Genomic DNA, 15296 nt, shown 5'->3' with positions numbered 1-15296 from the left:
TATTATTATTAGAGGCCCTGGTTTCTCTGCGGCCTGTGACGGTAGGCTTTCCTGCGGTGGCCGGGGATGCCGGTGTGGGGGCCATGGCCTTAGAGCGAGGGCTGTGGCTTGGGAGGATGGACGGGCGCTGGGGCCGGCAGCATTTAGGGGTGGGCTTGAGTTTGCCCCGCCCCCACGTCAACGTCAGCAGTGGGAGAGTGGGCTCCGCCCACTTCTTTTTTTTTTTTTTTTCCCACTGGCGTTTGGAGGGACACAGTCTGGGTAAGTGTTGTTTGTCCCTTCTTGCAGGGCCTAACCTTCCCATTTGCCTCATTGGGGTGTCATTATGTCTGAACCCAGGTCCCGAAGCAGGTGGGCCCGTTGGTGCGTCATTTTGCCTGCACAACATGTCGTGCAAAATTTCCATCCCCTCAGTCAAACTCCCTCTGCTTTGCGTGTGCTGCGCCGCCATTAAGCGGCTCGGCTCCGGACCCATTGCTTCCCGCTGCCCAACCTATGGAAGAACCGGAATGGGTGCGTTCCTTGTCTAGGGTGGTACAGGATGTCTCAAATACCAACAAAACTATTGTGGATATATTGGGGCGTTTGTCTGCAAGGCAGTCCTCTGACCGGTCTGACTCTGGGAATCATGGGGCTCGTGACCATCGCGGCCGCCCCACAAAACGGGTCCAGAACTTCCAAAAGAAGTTCTGTGTCTTCTGTCTCCTCCTGCTAGAGAGTCTCACTCTGACATGTCCTCAGCTGAAGAGGCATGTTCCAAGGAGAGAGGGTCAGAAGAGGATGTTGTCTCACCAGAGGGTCAGTTGCCCAAACTATTCTCCATGGTGGACAATTTAATTATGGCAGTTTATTGAGACGTTGAAGATCCCGCTCTGTCGTCTGTCAGCTCGGGATTTTCCTTTTTAGAAGGTTCCGTTGCTCACACAAGTGTTTCCCCAACCACCAGGAGTTTGATTCCTCTCTCTCCAAGGAGTGGAATTTTCCAGATAGACGTTTTATGTTTCCAAAACTTATAGTGGACCCGCCAGTTTCCCGCTTGGCTAAATATACTACCTGTCCAATAGCGGATGGGGCTTCTTTTTCTGATATCAAAGATAAGAAGCTGGAGGCTTTTGCAAAATCTGCCTTTGAAGCATTGGGCACAGCGCTGCAGCTGGTATTTGCCTTTACATGGGTGAGTGGGCAAATAACTTACGTCAGGAGTCCCCTCGGACGAACTTGCAGATGTGGCCCTGCAGCTCTCGCATGCCAGTGCATATATTTATGAAGCATCTTTGGACTCGGCCAGGTATGACTCGCTTGTCAGCTCTGTTGGTGGCTATTTGCCGTACCCTATGGCTCTCATGCTGGGCGGCAGATAATGCTTCAAAGCGGACCCTGGCGGCCCTCCCATTTACTGGCAGCACACTTTTTGGTAAGCGCCTGGATGAGACCATTTTGGACGCTACAGGTGCTAAGAGCACCCATTTACCTCAGAACAGGGGGCGGTCTAATAAGGCAAAAAAGCGGAAGCCTTTTTTTCGTCCCCTTCTGAGTTTTTCCGGCCCCGAGGGAGCGGCCGATAAGTCGGCCGCAGGCCAGGAGCACAAGCCTTCTTTCAAGCCACGGCCTTCCTGGCATTCCTGTCAACAGGGCTTCAAGTCCTTTAACCCTAAGAGCTCCGCTGCATGAAGGTCAGCTCCCGACACCCTCCGTTTGGGTGGGCGGCCGGCTTCTTGTGTTTCCGCATGTTTGGCTGGCTCACGTCTCAGATGCGTGGGTGAGGGAGGTCATTGCAGAGGACTACAAGCTGGATTTGAAATTCTCGCCTCCGTCCTGTTTTTTTTTCTGTCGTCTCTTCTGGCCTCTCCCGCAGCCGCAGATTCTTTTTCTTCTGGCAATTCACATGCCGCTGCAGCAAGGTGTGATTGTTCTGGTTCTGGCGCAAGACCATTTTCAGGGGTTTTTACTCCAATCTCTTTGTGGTTTCCAAAAAGTTCCCATTCTAGACCTCAAGGCGCTCAACCGTTTCCTTCGCGTCTGCAGATTCTGGATGGAGTCACTGAGGTCGGTCATTGCGTCCATGGAACCGGGAGAGTATCTGTCCTCAATGGACATCAAGGACTCTTATCTTCACGTACCCATATGAATCAGTCATCAGAGGTTTCTCCAGTTTGCAGTGGGTCCATTTCACTAACAATTTGTAGCCCTCCTGTTCGGCCTGGCCACTGCTCCCATTGTCTTTAGGAAAGTTCTGGCGGCAGTCATGGCCCTGCTCCATGCCAGGGGAATCGTCGTGATCCCTTACTTAGACGACATCCTGGTGAAGGGTCCGCCGTTCCAAGGGACAGCGGACAGCCTGAGCATAGTCCTGGACACCCTGGAGTGCTTCGGATAGATCGTGAACAGACAGAAGTCTTGTCTTTATCTATTGCAGCAATTTACTTATCTGGGCATGGTACTGGACACTTGTCAGGCCAAGGTGGTCTTGCCCTCTCCAAGTCTTGTCTTTATCTATTGCAGCAATTTACTTATCTGGGCATGGTACTGGACACTTGTCAGGCCAAGGTGGTCTTGCCCTCTCCAAGTCTTGTCTTTATCTATTGCAGCAATTTACTTATCTGGGCATGGTACTGGACACTTGTCAGGCCAAGGTGGTCTTGCCCTCTCCATCTTCAGATTCAGACTCATTGTTGTGGCCAGCTCCGGTTCCCATTCATCACTGCATGCGGTCTCTGGGGCACATGGTTTCTGCCTTTTGAAGCAGTTTCCTATGCTCAGTTCCATACCAGAGCGCTTCAGCGAGCCATTCTGTCCAGCTGGGATCGCTCCCCAGACTCCTTCGATCGGCCAATGCATCTCCTTGCCCCAGTGCGCCGGTCCCTCAGATGGTGCATGGCCTCTCCGATGTTGACATGGGGGCATTTGTTTCTCCCTCTCCATTGGAGAGTGTTAACAATGGATGGGGAGTGTTGGAAAATCTCTCGGTCCAGGGGGTATGGTCACACGAGGATTTTCAGCTGGGCTCAAAAACCTGGTTCCGGCGCTATCGGCAGTTCACATTCTAGGCGTAGACAACTGGATCGCTGACTTTCTCAGCCGGGAGCATCTTGATCCCGGCGAGTGGGCTCTTCACCCGCAAGTCTTTCTTTCTTTCCGGACATCTGTGAGAGGTGGGGTCAGCCGGATGTGGATCTCATGGCCTTACTGTTCAACAACAAGTTCAAGGACTTCATCGCACAGTCCACGGACCCCGGCATGCGATGCACTGGTGATCCCGTGGAGTCGGTTCACGTTTCATTACGTGTTCCCACCTCTTCCACTCACTTCACGGCTTCTCAGGAAGATCAGGTCAGAGGGACTGCCCGTCATTTTCGTGGCCCCATATTGGCCGCGCAGGGTGTGGCACGAATCGCTAGTCTCACTTCTCGCCGACAAACCTTGTCATCTTCCTCTTCGGGAGGACTTGCTGTCGCAGGGGCCGATCTCACACCCAAATTTAGGGTAGCTACATTTAACTGCATGGCTGTTGAAGCCACCGTACTGAAGGCTCTGGGTTTTTCGGATGCAGTGGTCCAGATTATGATTCGTGCCAGGAAGCAGTCGTCTTCCAGAATCTACCACTGGACTTGGTAGTCCTACTTTAGTTGGTGTGAGCGGAGACAGCTGTCTCCCGTTTGTGTTTCTTTGCCACAACTTTTGGCTTTCCTGCAGTCGGGCATGGACTTGGGGCTGGCTCTCAGCTCTCTCAAAGGGCAGGTGTTGGCTCTCTCCATTCTTTATCAGCGAAATTTAGCTTCACTGTCGGAGGTTCAGACTTTTCTGCAGGGGGTGGCGCATGCTGTGCCCCCCCTTGCGTCCTCCATTGGATCCTTGGGATCTTAATCTAGTGCTCAACGCTCTCTCCAATCTTCTGTTTGAGCCTTTGCAGCAGGTGTTGCTGCGCTTCCTGTCTTATAAGGTGGCTTTTTTGGTTGCAATTACTTCTATCCGTAGAGTGTCGGAACTCGCGGCTCTGTCATGTTAGTCGCCCTTCTTGATCCTGGATAAGGAGGTCCTTCGCCCTGTGCAGTCCTTCTTGCCGAAGGTGGTATTGACATTCCATCTAAATGAGATTATTCTTCCTTCATTTTGTCCGGACCAGTCTCATCCTCGAGAACAGTCGCTCCATACTCTGGATCTGGTGCGTGCAGTGTGTATCTCTCTGTCCCAGACGGCATCTTTCAGGCGGACGGATTCCCTATTCGTGATTCCAGAGGGGCCGAGATGAGGGCTGGCAGCGTCAAAGGCTTCAATTTCCAGATGGATTTGTTTGGCTATTGTGAAAGCGTACTGCGTTTAAGGACCGGGCCCCGCCCTTCCGGGTGATTGCTCCATTCGGCTTGGGCAGTGGGAGCCTATTGGACGATGCATCATGGGGCTTCGGCCCTTCAGGTGTGCAAGGCAGCAACCTTGTTGTCTTTGCATGCTTTTTCAAAGTTTTACAGGGTGCACACCTTTGCATCTTCTGACGCTTCTTTGGGGCGTACAGTTTTGCAAACAGCGTTTCTCTGATTGGCAGGGGGGATGTAGTTGAGCCCACCCCCAGGGACTGCCTGGAACAACAGCTCCCACCCAGTTTTTTGTTTATAGGCCTGTGTGGTTCTGGGTTTTCACATAATGTGATTTTTCTTATGTCTGGTTTCTCCTACTGCTTTTGCACTAAACTGATTTTAGCTTGGTCCCTGCAGGAAGGGATATAGCTGAAGAGTGAGGCGCTTACACTTTGTGTGCTTAGTATCTGCCTCCTATCGGCAACAGCTATACCCATGGTCAATGCCTGTGTCCCCCAATGAACGGAAGACAAACAGATTTTACGGTGAGTACAAAAATATTGTTTTTAGGGGCCATTCACACAACCGTATGGTTACCGTACCTGTGTGACCTCCGTATTGTGGTGCAAACCCAGTGGCCTGACATGTCCTATCATTTGCGGTGTGGAGGCACAGACCCAAAAGCCCACAGAAGGTCTTCAGGGTGTTTCTGTGGGCTTCTGATCTGTGCCTATGCACCACAAAAGATAGGATATGTCCTATCTTTCGCCGTATCTTGCAGATTGCTGACCCATTCAAGTCAATGCGTCCGCATCCGCGATGCGGAGTTCACATGGCTACTGCCGTGTTTTGCAAATAGCAATTTGCAACCATACTGGTTTGTAAATGGTCCCTTATTCGGTGGGTCTGTACAATTACTGTGATATCGAATGTGTACCGCTTTCAGAGAGCCATAACTTATTATTATAGTTCAGGGATAGTGCTTTATGTGACCTATTTTATTTGTGTAATAATTATTTTTTTAATGTTGTTGTTCAGTTTTTTGGTAGGCTTAATACGGCAAATAATTATTGGCAGTCAGAATTAAAAAATAAATGTTTTATTTCATTATAACAAACAGAGTATGTTATAAAGCAATCAGCAAAGTATACAATGGTATATATAACCCTTGAGACATATAATTATATTACATCTTGGTCATGAGGATGAATGATACATCAGTTACCCCAAATAGCATAAGCATATCACTACCAACATATTTATAATAAATGGTGACATCAATATTGAGTGGATTCCTATACTCTGGGTTGAGGGGTAGAAAGACACACGTGCTGCTAAGCAGCAGAGTGTGAGTGGACTGGCATGACAGTCAGTGGAGAGGCACACCATGGTCCCTATATCTTTTCAAATTTTTAAGGGCATCCTCTGCGAGAAAACATAATCTTCTCCAGGGTAATGATGTTGTTTACTAGAGTTTTCCATTGGCCAACCGTGGGAGGCCTGTCCGCCATCCACCGGAGAGCAATCGCCTTTCTGGCAAGAAAGTGTTTCCCTTATAAAAGTGAGTACATAGTGTGATCGTGAGTCATCCTCAACTATTCCAAAAGACTAGGTTTGGGGCAGACTTCTAGGGTACCCGGAATCATAGTGGACAGAACATCCACCACTGCTCTCCAGAATGATCTAATAGAGCTACAGTCCCCTACGAGGTGTCAGAAATCCGCATTCAACTGCGCACACATATGGCAACCCGTATGGGGCATCCTGCCCATCTTAAAAAGTCTGGTCGGAGTGAGGTACCATCTGTGTAAAATAAAGAGTTGTCAGTCTATTAGTGAGAGGTGGTAATACAGCCACAGGGACAGCTAATGCATCACTCCAATCCTCTGCTGACAGAGTGGAGATGTTGTTTCTCCACTTGCCCTCAGCACCCAAGGGAGATGAAGAGTTTAAGGTTAAGCAGGTGTGTATAAAGGGTGGATATTAGCCCTCTCGGTCCCCTGAGTTCTGAAGACCCTGATGAGTGGTTAGGCAGAGACTGATCTTTTGAGAACCCGTAGTAGGGCATGTCTTAACTGTAGGTATCTAAAGAAATGTGGGCGTATGATCCCAGCCTTGGACTGCAGCTGAGAGAAAATAATAATCCATTTTCGTATAGGTCTTTCAGATGATGCACTCTATATCCTTTCCAAACACTCTCCCCCCTCACAGTGTAACAGGTTAGGTAACAGTGGATTATTCCACAGTGGGACATCATCTGGCAGGTCAATATATTGTTGCAGTTTTGCAGCCTTCTAAACCTGATGTGCAAGTCTATGGACCTGCAGGAGTGGACCCAGTACAGACAAAGGGCCGTCTAAAACTGGCCAGAGGCTGGAAAGTCGCAAATGTGTTTGAATATTATTTACAGAGTTAGGGAGTACATCCTGGGTCATCCATGGCACCAGATACCGAAACTGACCAGCAAGAAAATACAAATATAGATCCCCCCCCCCCCTTTGTCCCAGCTCCTCTGCAGACAGTTTTACGTCTATTCTTGCCCCATATGAACGTCGCTATGATAGAATGCAATTTATCAAAAAATGTGCGGGGGATTGGTACACAGGTGTGCTCTAGTAAGTATAGCGCCTTGGGTTGAAGAATCATCTTGATTAGGTTTATTCATCCCATAGTGGACAATGGCAGGGAGTTCCAGGATTTGAATTTATCCACAAAATTGATCCAAGGGGGACTATGTTTAGTTCGTGCGACATATGCAATCACTTGCAGGCTATATAGACACGTTCAGTATTAAGCGGCAAAGAAAGTAGCCTCAGTGTCCCCGAGCCCACACCCATATCATGTGCCATACGTTGCCGTCCCACGAACTAAGAACAGAGAGGATCAACCGTCCTAACATAGTCCTTGCAGGATACTTTCCACCTCCCTCTCATCATTTCAACAGAGAAAACATTCCCAGGAGGGATCACTTTGGAGGAGACCTGCGTGGCCTCCTGGATAGCCAAGCCTCCGATTCTGTAGGGTTGGAGAAGAAAATAGGCTTGTCGCCGTCCACTACCCGCAGGCGTGCTGGATATGCCATTGAATATTTGAGATTGAGCTCTCTAAGCCATCGTTTGATGGAGACCAAGGTAGTGCGCTTTTTCTGTAATTCAGCTGAAAAATCCGGGTACAGGGAGATGTTCGCCGACCCAAGAGTGATTGTTTGTGTGATCCTGGCTTGTGCCAAAAGGAGATCTGTCGCGCCAATTTAACATGCGGGCTAAGAGAGGCCTTGAAGGAGCACCAGGAGGAAGTGGTCTGGCAGGTACGCCGGTGTGCCCTTTCCACTGTATATGCGGATGAGAAGGCCGCGTTAGGAAACACCGACTTCAACCACCCCTTCAGGAAGGCTGCTGGATCTAAGCCCTCCGCCCACTCTGGCATGCCGATGATGCGCACATTATTGTGCCTTGCGCGGTTTTCTATATAGTCACATTTTTGTCGCCACAATTTCACTGAGGCCTCTACTGCAGCGAGCCGGCAGGGGGCCAGTCAGATCCTCCAGGTCCGACACACGTGTTTCGGTGAATTTGACTCTTTCACATAACTTTTGTACATCATGGCGTAGGAGTCCTAGGTCTACTCTGACCTCTTCTCTTCTATCTTCCCTGTAAGGGAGGCTTAAACCCGGTAATTGCCACCATGGATGGGTCTGTTTTTGTTTTTTCTTCCTGCAGAGCTATTCATTTGAATTAGTGAGTCTTGCAGAAAAATCACGCCTAGATAGGGCACACTATGGAGAATCGCCCCTGTGAATATGCCCTATGAATATAATGGGGCAGGTTTTATCAGTTTTAGGCTTGGACAGCACCTGGGACCGACACATCGCTCATGTGAAAGCACCCATACGCTGTGCCTTTTGGTTTGACCTAATTGGAAGATAGCCATGGACCTTTTATTAGGCCCATGGCTGACATGGCAACCTATTGGAGTCCTACAATGCATTGAAAGAGGGAGCTGCCTACCTTTGCCAAACACTATCTGCTGAGGTCACTACAGACCATGGAAGATGTTAAACGGCCTGGCTAGAATGTTTCTCTGATTCCAGCCTGTACAGGAACAGTCTGGGTGTCAAACCATTGGGTTTGCATAGTGATTATGCAGGGACATCTTCTGTGCTTGTACAATCACTGTGATGTAAATTAGATATTTAACATTGGGTTTTATAAACAAATTAGTTTACGCTTGTTCATACTGTGCAGTTTTGATGCAGGTGCTTGCATCTCTCAATTATTAATAAAATAAAAAAAACCTTCATCTAAATTGGTGAATGGGTGGATAAGGTCCCAGAGAGTGTAATTTTTCAGCCCTTTATTTTTTTTCAGGGGTTACATGCCTTGTCTCTAGGTGGAGCCCATAGTATGATCCATATAAATAATGACTTGCATGTGACTAAAATATATATTTTTTTAATTGTAAAACATTATTTAATGTGCTTTCTTATATTAGGACTATTCTTTATGTTGTCACATCTGGATGGAGGTACATTCCATATAAATAAAAGTGCTGTAAACAGCAGTACAGACTCTGCGCTGTGCATGAGCTACTTGTATATTGTTGGGCAGCGTTACTCAGTGAAGGCTGCTGATGAACAGGACTAGTGTTGAGTGAACTGAAGTCCAGAAAGTGGAATTTGATTTGAATTTCAGGGAAAAATCAATTTGCCTTGAAGCCGAATTTCTTCGTGCTTCATGGTAAGGCCGAATGCACACGGCCGTGGAACACAGACATGAGCGGTCTGTGGTATACCGGTCTGGCATCCAGCTGACAGCAGGAGCGCACGGCGTCATTGGTTGCTATGACGCCATGCGCTTCATGCTGCCGCTGCACTACAGTAATACTCGTATAGATCATACCAATGTATTACTGTAGTGCAGCGGGGGCATGAAGCCCACGGCGTCATAGCAACCAATGACGCTGTGCGTTCCTGCTCTCAGCAGGATGCCAGGCCGGGATACCACGGACCGCTCGCGTCCATGTTCCACAGCCATTTTCCCTGAAGGGCGGATAAAAAATTTAAAAAAGATACGTGCCTCATTCGTTTTGAGCCCAAAGAGCCGTCCGCTGCCATTTTGATTGAAAAAATCCTGTGCGCGGTGACGTATGACGTCATCACGATCTGCATGAGATGTCTGCTATGAACGCGGCATCTGAGAGGTACAATTGCCGTTCCCTGTCATTGCACCCACAACTTACAAAGAAATGTGCTTTGTGACAAAGTAATTGGTCACAAAGCAATTATATATTTTTTTTTATTTGGCGATGCAGACAAATTTAATTTTCCAATACTTCGCTCATCACTAAACAGGACACTGCCCCCTCCGTTAGTGGTCATGTACTGAACAGGAGCAATGTACAGTCAGTGAAGAGACTGTATTGAAACAAGGGAGTGTGACTTCACATATCCAGACATCAGGGCAGATTCCTTTATACCATTATATCGTTTTACAGCACTTTAAGAAAAAAGATGTATAAGGTAGCCAGCTCCTTTAAGAGTAACACATAGTGGCCACTGTTAGGCTGAGGTGCAGCAAGCATTCCAAATCTGCTCTGGTTTGTGGTCAGACTTCAGGTCTGTGCATCATGGCCGTAATGTGTGGCATAATCTTTAGAAGTATGAATTTGAAGTCAAGTGCTGTGCTCATAAAATCTGCTGCATTGAATGATGATGGGACACAGCAGCTTGTACTCTACCAGACAAGGAGAACATTGTGCTTTGCCTTATCCGATTTCTTGAATTGTTGACGGGTGCTCGGCTGCTGACAGCTCTACTAAATCTGATGGGATCTTTTTTAATAACTTCTCTTTAACACCCTCCTGGCTGTTTTTCCACCTCCCCAGAGGCATAACATTTTTATTTTCCCGTTGACCTATAAGGGCTTGTGTTTTCTGGTAAAAGTTGTACTTTTTTAGTAGCACCATTTAATATTGCATACATTGTAGTGGGCATCTGGAAATAAATCCAAATGGGGTGGAATTGGGGGGAAAAAAAAGCAATACCATAGTTGCATCGTCATATTCTGACCACTTAAAAAAATAAAAAAAAGTTAAACTTATTGCTGTGGTAGCCTTGAGCTCTCCTAAGGCTTTCCTGATCTCAGTGCAGGAGAGCTGTTGGAGCTTAAAGCTGCATTCCCAGGGAAAGGCCTGCTCGGATGCTGGGATCACAATTGACCACAGCATATGATGGGTTAAATATCTGTGATCTGCATTAGCTCTGGTGTCTGCTGTGTAAAACGGCAGGCATCCAGCAGCTATGGCGCCCATTCTGCTCCGGAGCAAGTGCCATCTATAAAGCAACATACACAAGTTCCTTTTTTTCTTAAAGGGGGCTTAGCCAGGTTCTACACTATGGAACAACTAATGGTCCCCAGTCAGAGAGCCAGAAGACACGTAACCTCACCCCTGTCACATGACTCCATACTGTTCTGTGGAGTTTTCTAAAAAATGTATTGTATTGGGAATGTAATACAATATAACTGGTACATCACCTTCCCATTTACATCCTTAAAGGGGTGGCCACTTTCTGGCTACTTGTGACCAAAGATGACTACAGTTACATCTCAATAAATTTACTCTTCAATGATATTCTAATTTATTTCCCAGTAATTCAATTTAAAAAATTAAATTCATATAGAGCAGCAGTTCATGCAGAGTGATCTTTTTCAAGTGTTTATACGTTTTTAATTTTGATAATAACTGCTTACAGCTAATTAAAACCCAAAAGTCAATATCTCAAATTTAGATAATTTTATAAGACCAAGTAAAAAAAAAAAGATTTTTCATACAGAAGTGTTGGCCTACCGAAAAGTATGTACAGTATATGCACTGATTACTTGGGGCTCCTTTTGCATGAATTACTGCATCAATGCTACGTGGCATGGAGTGATCAGCCTGTGGCACTGCTGCGGTGTTGAGTCTGGTGTCTGTCATCTTCTTCTTGACAATACCCAACTCTGTATGTAAGGAGTCTATATAATATAGGAGTTCAACTTCTTGAGTTGAATTACTGAAATAAATTAACTTTTCAATGATATCGTAATTTATTGAGATACACCTGTATATGGCACTTACTAATGTGTTCTATGCCGTTTGCAATATTTCATAAGCCATACCCTCTTGTTAGGCAAATCTTCTGTGCTACCCGCAAGATGGCCGCTAATGGAGGGTCATGTGACCAGACACAACACTCGGCCTCCTCCATTCAAACACTCTGCATCTGCACTAAACTCCCAAAAGTGCACATACAAAAGGCACATGCAATGTATTTGAATGGAGAAGACCTCACATGGAGGTGATTTTCTTGGTCACATGACCCTCCATCAGGAGCCATCTTATGGACAAGACAAAACTTTGAAATTATGAAATATAGAAAATGGTGCAGAATTTCAACAAAGGCTATATTAGTAAGTGCCATATAATCATCTTACAAGCACAATGGGGGACGTTTACTAAAGGTTTTATGCTATTATTTTGGCGTAAAAAAAAAAAGTCACAAATTATGGCGCATGCCATATTTGCATAATATGCAACTTATAAAGCCTCTCAACACTTTTCCAAAAGGCTGAGAATAGGGGTAAATAGGGACAATGTTTCCATATCTTATGCCACTCGTGGTATACTTCTGATTTTCTAGCTTTATAAAACCCAGTTGTTATATTCTAGCTCTTAATTGTAGGAAATTGAGAACACCTACCAATAATGTGTGCAAAAAAACTAGTTGTAAAGACAAGGAATATAGGAATGGGGGGCATTCCCTATCACACAGTATACTGTAGGTCTAAGGCCTCTTTCACACGGGCGTCGCGTGTGAGGGCCGGACAAGATGCTGGTGCATTGCAGGAAAATGCGTGATTTTTCTTCTTTGAGGACCTGGGAGGAAAAGGACCTTTTTGACGTCACTGCGCTCATCACATGGTCCATCACCATAGTGATGGACCATGTGATGAGCGCAGTGACGTCACCAAAGGTCCTTTTCCTCCCAGGTCCTCAAAGAAGAAGGCAGACAAGTCGGGCTGCGCGAACAAGTGGATGAGGTGAGTTTAATTTTTTGTAACCCCTCCATCCCTAATTTACTTAGCATTCTGTATTACGAATGCTATTTTCACTTATAACCATGTTATAAGGGAAAATAATAAAGATCAGGTCCCCATCCCGATCGTCTCCTAGCAACCATGCGTGAAAATCGCACCGCATCCACACTTGCTTGCAGATGCTTATGATTTTGACGCAGCCCCATTCACTTCTGTGGCGTCTGCGTTGCGTATAAAAACAAAAAACAAACACAATATAGAGCTTGCTGCGATTTTCACGCAACGCACCAGTGATGCGTGAAAATCACTGCTCATGTGCACATCCCCATTTGAGTGAATGGGTCTGGATTCAGTGCAGGGGCAATGCGTTCACCTCACGCATTGCACACGCACGGAATTCTCGCCCGTGTGAAAGGGCTTAAGGGTAGGGCTACACTGAGCCTTTTTCTAGCACTACTGATTGATTTTAACTATTGCTCTACAGTTTCAGTCCAAATGAAATGAACTCCGTTAAATGCAATCTTGTGGACTGCAACTGTCACTCAATAGTTAAAATAAGTCAGTAGCCTTAAAAGTCGCAGTGTAGTCCAGGCCTAGAGGGACTCTAACATCACAATAACAAAATCTTGTTTCCACCGCTTGCCAAAACTTTGGACAGTGCCATATTAACTCCAGTCTGCTACTGTGCTCACACACTGTGGGCTACAAGGAGTTCCCTTTTTATTCAGAAAGAAATGAAGCTGAGTAATAGTCATTAGGCAGATATTTATAAGGTAGACCATAAATCCTATTCCAAACATAGCATTATAAATCATGATAATGCCCTGTCCCCCTGCAAGTCCAGAACGGAGGATCATGCTTACACGGGTCTTGATTCCCGCAATGGACTCGCATGTGTGAAACTGCCCTAACTGTAAACACCGGATTAAGAATTTGGTTCTAATTAGTGAATTTTATCCCACTATGTGCAGACTATTTCTACTAGTAGGGTAGGTAATAGTAAGTTATATTGGCCATTGCCACTTATGCTGTATAGCTAGTCATGGCAGCTATTTAATTGTATCTTATACAATGTCATAAAATATAGTATTTCAATATACTTTTGTTTGTCATAGTCCAAAATCTGCAGTCCCTATTGCAGTAATTGTCCTTGTAATGACCATAAATGTGTAACTATATTTCTCCTTTCTACAGAGATTAAAGCTCACCTCTGTGAAACATCTAGTAAAACTGGACAAAGTGTAGGTAAGTTCTGGTAAACCTGTGGGACGTGGTTTAAATAAAACAGTTTTCACATTGTGTATGCCAGTCCTAGGCTGGTGCAGGGACTGTAAAATAGTGAAACTGGAAGACTTTATTAGAGAGGCAACATATAGAATTGATCTTATTTGCTGGACCTGTGCTCTGATAGCAAACCTCCCCCTTCTGTGCAGATGTGTGGATATAGCAGAGACACAGGACATGCTTCTCTGTGCGTGACAAGTAGGAGGTGCTACTGTGAAAGGATAACTGTCATATTTTCATAAAAAAAACAATTTCCGCATGTTACCGCTGCAGCAGCATTATGCATAAAGCAATCTTTAGTTTCTTCACTTACCACGGTTTTCCTTGAGTTTCCCCCTTAGGTACGGCTGTTTTGAATCCTACATTATGAGGATCTTCTCAAGATGGCTCCTCTGCCAGTTCTCTGAGGCCAAAACTGCATTCCCTCAGGTCACATACAAACTTGCTGTAGCCAGCAGCTTCCTGCCAGCTAATCAGATTGGATTACTGAGAGACACGCCTCCTCACTCTGAAGCCTAATGCAGGCATGCAGTGTGAAGGACCGCCCCTCTGTCTTCCTAGCCGGAGACAGATGACCCATAGCAATGTTTTTTTTTTTTTGTTTTTTTTTTAAGGGAGCAGTGGAAAGGGACAGAAGTAATTAATGAAAACTGTTATTATAAGGTAATTACAGATCTTTTGGCAATCATTGACATACTAACTCAGCTCTAATAAACTAGCAAATAAAAAAATATGACAGTTATCTTTAAGGCTGCTCATCACACAAAGCTGAACACCTGGCTTCATTTGTAAGGTCAGTGTTACATGGCCATAATATGGACTTCCAATTACAGTTGGGACATGGAGAAGCGGAATCTTTTATTTAAAAGATTCCATGGGTATTATGTAAAATGGCCCACCTGCACTGTATTACAATAGATGGTAATCATCTCCTGCCTACAATATACCATCATGGCTGAGCAGCCTGACAGGAAATCTCCTCAATATGTAGTATACGTAAGTGCTAGAGTGTAGTGTGTAGTGATGTCCTGCACCCTCAGGCAGCTCTGCAAGTGAAGGTCTGCTCACATTCTAGGACAGGTTGCTGGCAGCCATTTTAAATCGTTCCCAGAGAACCCCTTTAAGGAAGTGTTTGGATCTCTTGAAAGCAGACCTCAATAGTATGAAGTATTATATTTATAAAAGCTTACCCACAGCATTAAAATACAAATCTGTGTGTATGAGAGAAGATACATACTAAGACAACACTATTTTGCTATTCTGTTTGGTCTGAATCAGATGGCTGTATTACAAATAGTCCGTGTTGCGGCCACAAAATACATATACAATTTTTAGTACGCAGGGAGGTCTGTATGTCTGCATAGGACATGAACATGACAACTATTGAAGATTATTGTCTTCAGATCCATGTTCTTTGAGACACAGACCGAAGTAGTGCATGCCCTAAGGTTTTTTTCGACACTCCAAAAAGAGTGCATCATTTATTTCTGTAGGTGGTGTGTGCAGTCATTTGAATCAGGCCTTCTAGACGCATCAGATCACTTGTCAGGAAGCCCTAAGACCCCTGAGAACATTGATGGGCTGCAGCAGTCATGTGCCATATCCTGTCATGTCACCGCTGTTGTATACAAAATGTGGCAGGAGA

At 45.7% G+C, this 15296-nt stretch overlaps 1 protein-coding gene across 3 annotated transcripts in view; it reads left to right on the top strand.

The window, feature by feature from the left end:
• Positions 1 to 15296, top strand: part of RAB24 (RAB24, member RAS oncogene family) — a 55659-nt gene that overhangs the window by 32567 nt on the left and 7796 nt on the right. For all 3 annotated transcript variants that reach the window (XM_044280796.1, XM_044280794.1, XM_044280795.1), the window contains exon 6: positions 13562 to 13612. In XM_044280796.1, the coding sequence (XP_044136731.1) occupies positions 13562 to 13612 (51 nt within the window). The remainder of the gene's footprint in view (positions 1 to 13561; positions 13613 to 15296) is intronic.

Source organism: Bufo gargarizans, chromosome 2 (assembly GCF_014858855.1).
Source record: "Bufo gargarizans isolate SCDJY-AF-19 chromosome 2, ASM1485885v1, whole genome shotgun sequence".
Taxonomy (NCBI): Eukaryota; Metazoa; Chordata; class Amphibia; order Anura; family Bufonidae; genus Bufo; species Bufo gargarizans.
This window is presented reverse-complemented; position numbering and strand designations above follow the sequence as displayed.